The sequence below is a fragment of the Battus philenor genome, unplaced genomic scaffold (genome assembly GCF_028537555.1).
Source record: "Battus philenor isolate CCGP_79_NKW_IND1 unplaced genomic scaffold, ilBatPhil1.0.hap1 SCAF_20, whole genome shotgun sequence".
Taxonomy (NCBI): domain Eukaryota; kingdom Metazoa; phylum Arthropoda; class Insecta; order Lepidoptera; family Papilionidae; genus Battus; species Battus philenor.
In genome coordinates, this window is record NW_027181683.1 from 5,188,291 (window position 1) to 5,200,184 (window position 11,894).

An 11,894-nucleotide genomic window follows, 5' to 3' on the forward strand; every position below is an offset into this window, starting at 1 on the left:
TCGATCAGTTAATAGTGATCGGTGTTGCGAAGTTAGTTAATACTAACCAGCGTCTAAAAAATTAACGTTATCACCATTATATTAAATTATAAAGTATTACCTACAGAAGTAAAATAAGCGTATTCAATTGTTAATATTAAAATTCAATACATAAATTGAATATTTTTATTTTTATCTTTTCATTTATACAGTATCTATATTTTTAAACCCTATAAATTGAACCTGCCCTTTCAAAGCGAAGGTTTGGAATCTGTGATTGATAAACTGATGGAATAATGTCAGTGAAAAAAAAAATAGATGAGTGATGATTTGTAGTTGAAGTAATATAAAGAATATTACAGAGGGCATACTTTCATTTCATTAGAAATAATGAACGAAAAACTTGTCACAGATTTTTTGATTAACTTTAGGGGGCCTGCTTACCATCTACTACTTGTCTATCAGCCATATATACAATGACCTTGTGAAGGTCATTAGATGACGTTAACAAAGTTATTGAAAGACGCAGGGTGCTGGTATTATTGGAAATCTATGAAGATAGTCTATGTCCAGCTGTGGTCGTCCTACGGCTGAAAAGATAATGATTATCATAAGAATGAAATCACATATCACATTTTTCCTTTCAGAAACATAAAATATTTTCACATCATCAGATATAGTAGATCTATAAAAGCACAGGCAATAATAATATTTTAATAATGTTACCAACAAAGAGAGAATGCAGTATAAACCTTAATAGAGAAAGGAACATTTAAATGTTAGCAAATAGTAAGGACAGGCGTTGTTTTGTTTCACCACAAATACTTAACATAGCCTTATCTTAAATAACTTAGTTTTACCTTAAACATTGTAACAAAAGAACATCTGTTTTTGTTGTACGTATCATTTATTATTATTACTATGTGATAGTTTACATTAATATAAAACAATTAAACATATATAAAGCTTATTTGAAGTGGTTTCCATTCGCTGCAATACAGTCCTATAAATGTCAACGCCTGTTATCAATAACAGCACGCTTTCTTTTTATGGGCAAAATTTCATTATCTATAGTAGGGATTGTTTTAGAGAATCTAAATTATCATGGTGTTTAAAGCAAGCCTTACTCTCTAAAACAAACCATAAAACATAATCCAATGGATTAAGATCAAGACTAGATCACGGTCAGCCTTCAGCTCTGATGAAGTCCAGACGTTCGTTTCAAACCAAGATTGGGTGGATCCAGTTTTAGGAACCGGCGCTGAGTTTTGATGAAAGGATCACTTTTGGTTATTGGACATAGTGTTGTCAACTAAGTAGGTACAGACTTAACTACCTTCTCAAGAATGGTGTTTTGATGCACACGTGCCGACATTTTGATATATTTAAAAAAAAGGATCAGTCACTCCTTCATAGGTAACACCTTACCAAAACAATCACTAAAATCGGATAATACGCACGTTGTACGCTGTTGACTAATTGGGATGCTTCTTTAGAGCTATAACTCAACTGTAAAAAATTTTTCATCCGTAAACAAAACTTTTCTGTGACCTCCCTTTGCTTACCGCTTAAGTAATTGTTTTGATTTTACCAGCTTTTTCTTTTTATAATTGTCTGTCAAGAAATTACCAGTGCGTTTCTTATAAGCTGCAAGTACTAAGTCGTCTGTAAATATTGCGACAAGGGTGTAGATGTTATCTTAATCATCATTCAAGATAAAATCATTTGCTTTCGGGCAGGATTTCTTCGAATTCTTTACCCAACTATACTGATCGCCTTTTTTGTGCGTATACTTTATGGACTGCCAAACATTTTTCTGTTCCAAACAGAGGACGTCCCACTGTACCCATTTATAGCCCAGCACACAAATTTTTTACTTATACCAAGCGTAAGAAGATTTTGAACAATTCTATTTAGCCATACTTGCTTTATGTAACGCAAGCACAGTTATTCGGTTCTCTTTATCACCCCATTCCATTTTGATAACAAAAAATTTTTTACAATATTTTGGCGTGAAAATTAGAAAACACAATAAACAATCATGTAAAAATGACAGATTACAAATTCAAAAGTAATATTTTTATTACATCAGCATTGATGGCCATACTAAGTATATACAAAGATATTTGTCGTTGCGAAACTGAAAGTCATTGAACTCTGCAGTCATGAGTTGGAACGTTTGTTCCATTTCACAAAAATTTAAGCGCTTTTACAATGTTGACGTAAATTAAAAGTCCTAAATAAAAAGATACCTTTTGCCTTTTAGATATTGGGATTAACTGCAAACGGCTTGCCGTTTAGGTTAATCTCAAAAGTTATCGAAAATTAAAGGTAACAATTTTTATCGGTTCAATTTCAAATGTCTTAATCTATTTTAGTAAATATATGAATGATAGGATGATACCATACATCTATCAATGTATGGTACACCTGATCCAAAAATCAATGGTTTGAGAAATAACGTAATGCTAATATATAGTAAGGTAAGAGTTATCAAAATTCTGCTTACTCTATATTAAAATGAATGATCTTACGATCTATCTCTACCGACTTTAGCCAGAAGTTATTAACGGATATTAAATAAAAATGTATTGAAAAGAATGATAATCTTAATTTCAGGATAATCACTTTATACATGATGGTTTTACATAGATGCAAAAGCTGTAAAGATTTTTGCTGACAAATGTGCTATACAATCAGCTTCTTAAAGTTTTTACTCGTAAAATTACCAATACTTATACTGGTATAATTAAAAATGCTGAAGAAAATGGAAAGCTAAAAAAGGACAGCAGAATTTTTTGCCTTAGTATTTCTTTCAGAAATAATACCATGAAAAACCTAAGTATTACAATTGCGGTACGCTCCAATTCACAATTAAAAACGTTTCGAATAAATCGTCTCGCAATTGCGTACACGTGTCTTCACATCGCTTTGCACGTCATATTGCACCAGTTTAGTAATAGGGAATTACTCGGACGTTAGTTTCTAAATCTTGTTTTATATTGCAAAACAAAATTTGAGTCATGTAGTAATCACATAAATAGGGCAGCAGTAAACAAGTTAATTTGAGTACGAGGTTGCAATGCAGACGACAATGATCGGGTTTTTCTCTACGAGAATGAATCAGGATTAAAAAGATTCGTAGACGTAAAATAGGAAAGAAGCCCTGTAAATAGTAAGAGGAAGTGGCAGTAGGTAGGTCACATCAGACAGATCGCACACCAGAACAGATGGCCGCTGGTGCCTTAAGGTTTTATAGAGGTAACCACGCACTAGCAAGCGCACTGTTTTTTTTTTTAATACAGGAAATTGGATCTTTATTAAAGCGATATGATTCCTAATACTATCAATATTCTATTATGATTAAATTATCTTAAAATTTTTATAATTTTGTAATAATATAACATTTTACTTATGAAATAACATCATGTCTCGATGACAATTACAAATTATATAAAACAGACGAAAATTTGGAAAATTTGTAATTCACACAACGAATTAATGTATAAGTTAAAACATTTTGATAGCGACATAATTTTTATATTAAATTGTACTAATACCTTCAATGATACTGCCAAAGTAAGAATTTTATATTAAGATATTTTTGAGCACATACTACTCCCACTACATCCACTGCTGGACAAAGGCTCCCTTATAGTTTTCAATAGGACCGGTTGAAAGCGGTCTGCATATTACATACAACTTCCTTAACCAGGCCGTCTGTCCAGTTTATGGGCGGAAGGCTGCGTTCTCCAATCCGTGGTCTCCTAGACGTAGCTCCTAGATATCTATTCTGCGGTGCTACGTGACCTTCCTACTGCTTATTCAACTTGCCAATCAGCCAATATATTTATATGTGGTTCGACCTCTTAGAGAAATCTAAATAATCTTCTACATATTACACTATTGATCATGCTTGCTAATGAGGAACAGAGTGAGAGATAACGTGTCTGTGATGATGTGCATTATATTACTGCTAACACACCTGGGTCGTAGACTTTCATCTTCAAGCACTGAGCATTATTGGTTATTGAGAAGATATTACGTAGTTTTCGGAACGCTGTCCTGTCGAGTTGGACGTTCGTCGATTGACCTTCTCACTAGTTCATATATTTTGTATAATTTTTCTATAATTCTTTTATTTGTTTTTCAATAATCTTGTTTTTAGCACAAAATAATGATTCAATAACAACAAGACTAAATAATAGGCTACAACAATAGTCAATTTTTTTCTTTTCCTTACAACATAATTAGCTTTTTTAGCATTTCATTACTTCTGTACGTCCGGTATTCGTTTTGTAATAATAGCTATTGCAAACACAAATGTAAAGAGAATGGTTATACGAGTTTGATTCTTCTGTATATATACAAACACATATATATATATATATATATATATATATATACATGTGTGTACATGTATATATATATATATATATATATATATATATCTTTTACAATGTACGCGCAATATATGGTACACTGAAATTATACAGTGTGCTGTAAAGCTAGTGGGGCCTTCAATTCCTATAGTCCTTCTATTTTTAAATAAAGCAACTTCTAGATCTTCGTAGTTCTTTAACTAATTTTTTTTAATTTATTTGTAGAATAAAGGAGAGTCATGTGCGTGTACTTACTTCGTCCGTTAGCATCTCCTCAAGCCGTTGTTTAGGGTTCTTTCCTTTCTTCACTCGCACCAGCAGGATGATTTTTCCGATATCGCTACACTTTCTGAAATGATTTCATATTTTACATAGATATTAATACAGAATATATAATATAGTTAAGACAATTTATTTTTATTTGGTGAAGAGAAAAACAGTTTTCGTATTTTTAAAATAACAGATTACAGTAATATCTTTATAGTAATGTTTGTAACTGGTAAGTTTTGAGAAAATTTAATATGTCGGTTATTTTCTGTGCTATAATTTTTTCTCGCCTTGTTAAAAAATAATTTCTTTTTGTCAAAATGATTGATTTCAACTGAAAAGAAGCGACGGTACAATATCAATCACTCAAAATGTCCGCCTGTTAGGAGTCGATCGCAAGTCGCGATCCTTAAACAAGAAGTTACCACTGCATATTTAATTCGAAATAAATATAGATTATTTAAAAGCTACTATAATTAAATAATCCGGCCTTGGAAATTGGCATTGGCAAGTTTAGAGTCATTAATGTAATGCAAATAATGCTCAAGATTTGTTTTACGAGATAACCGAATGTAACTGACATAGTCATAGATTGGAAACTCAAAGTTGCAGTGCAGGCTACATTGCCCCCCGGACAAATGGTCGATGTGTTCTTAGGGTTCTATAGTAGACACTAGCAAGCGCACCGTGTTACGTGCACCTATAATGTCTATAGATAACCTTGTAAAGGTCATCGGAAGACGCTGGATGCAGGCCGTTTCCAATAATCCTTTGTATTATTAAAAATCTAGGGGGGAGGCGTATATCCAGCAGTAGATGTACTACAGCTGAAATTATGCGCAGAGCTTAATAATGTACAACTGTTAACATATTTGTCTCTTCTCTAAGAGAGAATACGAGCTGTAATCCATCACCTATTCACCTATACATGGTATAAACTTATGAAAATTATGTTTATATCGAAAATTCTGTCAGCTTACCTGAGCAGCTTCTCTACGAGGACTTTCCCCATGAAGCCGGTGCCGCCAGTGATAAAGACGTTCATGCCACTGAACGTCTCAGCGATGCGATCCGGCATGGCGTCCACTTCGTTCTCCGTAAAGCCCTCTGACGACATGATGGAGGCTGCAAATTCAACGATAATTTAAAAATTAAATGATTTTTTTTATTTATTACAAGCTGCCATGAAAAAACGTACTCTCAAAAGTTATTGGCCTGTCGCAATCCAACAAAATAAATAAATAAATTAAGTTCCATAATGATCACCTTATTTAATTATTTATTTAACTTTATTACAATTTGTGTTACCACGGAGTTAATGCCTGTAGGCATTCTCTACCATTTAACCTAAGGTGCGCAGAGATAATTAGTTAAAGTAGATTTCTAAATATTGTGCAAAAGTTAATAAGTTATATAAAAGTACTATACATACAGATAAAATATTATACTTAGGTATGATTGTACTAATGTATAAGTAGAAGACTGAGATTCGCGATCGTAGGACGCGGGTTCGATTGCGGGCATACAGTCTTATACTATAATTCACACTGAGCATTAATAATATGGAATTACCCCTACACAAATAAGGTTCCAAAGAATAGGTAGCAGGGTCCTCTGCTTACCATAATACCACTGCGATTGCTAACTCGCCTGCCAAGCGTGGCGATTATGGTATATCGCCCCGTAGATATATATATATCTTTGGAAGAGGCCTATGCTTTGCAGTAGGTGTCTATGGACTATAACGACAACACTGCATAATTTTGGTGCCTTTTTTTATAACATTTTTACGTGCCTTATAATATAATCAATACCAAAGTATTGGTTGGTATCAAAAAGGACAAGTTTTATAATTGTCGAAGTGCATGATATGGGAAGAGAAAATTAATATTTTAATAATTGACCTTGCAATTTTTCATCTTTTTCTCTCCATAAGAATGGAAATATGTTTGGGCCTTTCTCGAGTTTAATTCTTAACACCGCATTTTATTTACTTCTATTTTATAATTATCATCATTTATGCCGATATCCACTGTAGGACATGTGCCTGGCCTATATTTAACATTTTTCGACTATCTTAACAAATTCAACCTCCTTGTGAGCGGTAGTGTATGTATATAGAAATAAAATGATGATGATTTTTAAGAGATAGATAATGCCTCTGATGTGAGCCTTCGACTAAAATTACCTATTATGTATAAAGCTCCTTAAATAACTTAACACTATAATTTTATTAATACAATAGTTCATATTCGTAATATTTATGACACATAAAATACTTAAGAATATTTTCATTAATATTCGCAATCATTAAAATATTTTAGAAAAATTACCAGAAATATTTCTAACTATGTATACCCAAATAATGATACATATGCCACTGGAACTTCCAACCGACGAGTAACGTTCAACCAAAAACTGCAGGTAATTTTAATCAAGGTCACATAATGTGGCAACTAATGACTGTTTTGATGTTTTTTATACATGCGGCAATAGGATAAAGACTAAATCGTCGCAATCGCGGTCAAAGTTTTGAAAATACAAATTCAAAGTTAATGTTTTGCTAATTATTCAAGCAAAATATGTTAGAATAAATTAATTAACATAGTTATGTATTATGTTATGTATTCGTTTCAATAGATACACCAAAAAGTATAAAAGGCGAATATATTAAATGATGTATAATACATTTCTCGCACACATTTAATAGGCATTTGATTTTATAATATTATTAGCAAAATTGTACAGACTGATAGATTATAGGTTTCAAAGCTTTTAAGGAGGCTTTATATATTCATCTACAGCTTCTTTGTTGCCAATTTATACATGGTACAAACTATCCAAAAATTCAGAAACTTATTAATAACGTAATGTTAATAAAGAATGAAAAAGCTTTTACAAAATTCGGATTCTAGTTGTGAATGAATTATTGTTTACTGTCTGTCCCTGCATGTTTTGTATTGTCAGAAGTTATTGGCAAGCCGCATTTCAATAGAAAAAAATAATGAATGTAATATATTTCAGAGTGACCACTTTATACAAGATCATTGGAAATATATAAAACTAAACTTTGTTTAAAAAAAACTTCTATTCGTACAACTAATCATCCTGTATAACAGAGAATTACAATGAAAGTTGTTCTTGACAATTAAAATATTTATTAAGATGATTCACATTAATCATTCATCAGGGAATAAAGGTTGTTATATAATGATTTGGTTGTAATTTCTTAACAGTCCTAATGAGAAATAATTAATTATAATGTACTCTTTATGTAAAATAATATTGCGCATTAAACCTTTACAATGTATTCTAATATTATGTGAATTGAAAAATTAAATCTCTATGTGTGGTCACAATTTCGAAGACATCGGCCTTAAGTTTGAAGCTGAATTGATATTCGTATAAATGAAAGATATTTTAATTTTCAGATATCACCGAGTCATGCGTGAAGGTATTAAAATAAATATTAAATAAACTGTTTTTTTTATTTACAAAACTAAGACTTGATGTTATTTTGCAGCACATGCTACAAATATTTGTAACATCTAAAAACGTTTTCATAAACGCATTGTTTAAATATTTGTACATTTTATGTTTTCTTTGTTTTTTTATATGTAATAAAAATATAATATATTTCGAAACAAATGTTACAGTAAAGTGGAAAATCATTGCTTGTAATTATACTTAAGTAAGCAAGATAGTCAACAAAATACATAAAAACTAAAGGGAATTTAAACCAACATTGAGAATTTAAATGGTATTATATAATTAACGTCAACGTTTAGCGACATGGATCAAGGATATTTTTTCTTAATATAACACTGACAAGACTATGTTTTAGAAGACTGTGTTTTTGTTTGAAGACTTATTGAGAATAGACATAACAATGGTTTTTCAAATATAGATTTAGTATTAAAGGTAAATAATTTGCGTCAGCGAATTCTTAATTATACAGGATGGTTGGTTATCGGTGCAAAAGCTATAAAGGAGTGTAAAAGGTAAAAAAGCTATAAAAGGGTGTAAAAGGTAAAAATTCGTCATCTTTTCAGCTCATAGACGCCCACTGCTAGTCATAGACCTACTACAATCGCCACGCTTGGCAGGCTGGTTGGCGATCGCAGTGTGATAGTATGATACGCAGAGGAAGCTATTGCCCATTCTCTGGAAACTTGTTCATGAGCAGCGGCAATCATATATAATTAATGCACAAAGTGTGATTATATAAGATTGTATTCCGGAAATCGAACCCGCGACCTATGATTGCAAGGCTCAGTCCTCTATTGTTGTGCTACCACTGCTCTATAACAATTATCATATTAAAAATAATAATCCGCATTGTCATGTATGTTCTCCATGACGTCACAAGCTATTATTTTTGAATGGAATATTTTGCATAAATTGATGACGGTGCTACCAATAAACTTTGTAACTTTTATTTATGTTTAGATATTGTGTTTCTCTTACATAAACATTTCCAAAATATTATAGAATGAAATTCTTAAGTTATATTATACTTTATAAGACTATATACAGGGAAACAAGGAAAAGGTAGTTAATTAACTAAAATGGAACGTTTTGTTTGGACGAATGCAAGTCAGTGAACACAAAATTTAGAATTCGAAAGTGCCAATAAACTACGTTGAAATATCATGACGCAATTCCGTTCTAGAAAATAAGGGAATAAGATTAGCTAAGTCTTAAAACACGTAACGTACGCGTACAATTTTTTATCTCGAGGACAACGTACACATTGAAAAAATAGATGAACTACAAATACAATTTTGGACGTTAATGTTACGTTTTTTAACTTAGTCTTTTTCAAGACATTAATATAAAATATTTGGAATATGTAACTACTTATCCCCGGAAGAATATAGTAAGAACTTAAAAGTGTGTTGTATAGTGTCATAATTTAGCTATAAATGTTTTGTTTACGAAAGTATTAATGAATTATTTATAATTTTCGCAACTAAACAGTCGTCTTTCTCAATATGTTTGATTCGTGTTGCAACTCGAAACCAGCTATAACAGAAACGGTCAGACTACTCGACGGATTTGTATACACATTTTATTTCATATATATTTTGTATTTGTATGTTAGATATCCAAAAATTAATGATTGCTCACTCAAAGTCGTTTTTGGTATTGCGTATAGAATTTTCCTATGAATAATTAATTATAGGTTTATCCAAAGAATAAAGCTCGAGCGGATATTTCCTTAGCAAAGACACCGATTTATCACACTGCTCAAACGTTGCCGAATTATTGCCGAAACTAAAAGTTGATTATTACGTCAATGCTTATACTATAAAGTAAGTGGACCGAATCTTTTACAGCTGCTCCGATATAATGAACAGAAAATAGAAGAAGTATGAAACTATTCTAATAGAAATTGATTGCCAATATTACGCCGAAAAAAGAATAAAATCAAGACAAGAATATAATCTTTAAAATGATTTTAAAGGAGTTAATTTTATAATACATTATTTAATTAACTTTAATTTTAAAACAAAAGTGCACCTGTTTAAAAATGTTTTGGCTTCTTAATTTTTATGACCTATTTTTATTTTTTTATGATAAAAAGGAAAATATTGATAAATATATCTAGTAGGTTAGGTAGACGAATAAGGCAATTGTGTACAAGATTCGAGGTATAGATGCACGTGTAATTAAAAAATATTATAGTGTGTCTGTATTACGCCACCAATTATTTTTTTGTTTATTATTATTAAATAATTTGATCATATTAAAACCTGTTTTATATCAAGATGTCATATATGTTCTTCGCCGTAAATCTCTCTACAGACAGGGAAAGCTTTTTAACCAGGGAGAATTTTTATTCGCGGTTCTTACTCATTGAATTAAATTCTGGTTTACTTTTATTTCACAGTAGTCACAAAAATTTGGTATCCTTAATCATTTAATATTCTTTACTCTGGATTTAATTATTCACGTATAATTTATTAAAACATTACTTCACCATTGACGACCACAATGATAACATTTGATATTTTAATCACATTTTTCCTGAATTAGGAATATTATGTTTATGTATATCAAATAATGTAAATGGGTCTCGAATTAAATTCTTCCGAGATGTGATGAAAATGTAATTAAGACTTCATAGTTATGACTGAAAACTTTATTGATAACGGATTGCCTCTATTTGTTTTGTATAATAATAATTAGTTTTATCTTAATATTGAGAGTACCAGCGCGAATTTTCCCTAGCACTAAATAAATAAATATTATAATTTTGTGATAAAACCTTAGAAATTAACTCAGTGTTATTCATAGACCATGCAGTACAAACTAACTAATATGTTATTAACGACTCTACCTTTAAATCTATCTAGAGGAAGAAAAGTCTGAAAATCGCTATCTTTACAGTTTGTTTTAAGTGAGTTAATGTTGTTACTTTGTAAACTCGTCACGAATCTTTTAAACAATAAGTTATCCGTTCACAACCATAATGAGACTTCCTTAACCTTGGCGCCAAGTTTGACATAAATACACCGGCTGGTTCCAGTGTCAATATTCAACAAAAAAATAAAAAATATTTTTTATAATTTTCTAGGAAAAATAAGTTACATAAAAAGTATTCATAATAATACATATAAAATAACTATAAATCTGCAATTTTAAAATATGAAAAAATATGATAGAGCGATAACTATAAATGAGTAAAGATTTGTATGGTGCCAAATACGAAAAAAAAAATAATCATCAAAATATAAACTCGATGCTCACCGCTAAAACTGGACGAATATCTATCGGCACGTTTAACTAGGCTGCAAAGAAAATCTTAACTGAGCGCAGCTTGGAGTGTCTCTTGCAAAACCACGCTTGCAAGGTGACGACTTAAATCTATTCGCTTACTCGCCGCTGGAGTAACCAGAATAGCAATAGCAGATTTTATCTTCTTTTAAGACAGATGTACTTACATTAAGATTCTAGGTTAAGGTATTTACCTTTTACGAAAATATGTTTAAACATATTACTCGTGCGTTATATGTAAAAACAAATGAAGACGCATCTATAAGCTTAATGACCAAAACCCTGATAATTTTTATGTTATTAACTTAATCCTTAATAATACGAAGAAAAACTAATTGAAGAAATTATTTTTTTTAAAAGAAGGGATCTTAATCAAATCAAACAAAACTACCTACTGTATCACTAATAAGAAATTTTTTTGGACACGTATTATAATACATGAGTCTAAAAACCATATTTTAGATATAAAATACAAGAAAAAGATTG

At 30.9% G+C, this 11,894-nt stretch overlaps 1 protein-coding gene across 1 annotated transcript in view; it reads right to left on the bottom strand.

Moving 5' to 3' along the window:
• Window positions 1-11,417, bottom strand: part of LOC137922851 (fatty acyl-CoA reductase 1) — a 29,519-nt gene extending 18,102 nt beyond the window's left edge. The window contains exons 1-3 of the mRNA XM_068765942.1: window positions 11,382-11,417; window positions 5,609-5,753; window positions 4,617-4,710 (exon numbers count right to left, since the gene is read on the bottom strand). Coding sequence (XP_068622043.1) covers window positions 4,617-4,710; window positions 5,609-5,745 — 231 coding nt within the window. The 5' untranslated portion in view covers window positions 5,746-5,753; window positions 11,382-11,417. The remainder of the gene's footprint in view (window positions 1-4,616; window positions 4,711-5,608; window positions 5,754-11,381) is intronic.
• Between the last annotated feature and the right edge of the window lie 477 nt (window positions 11,418-11,894).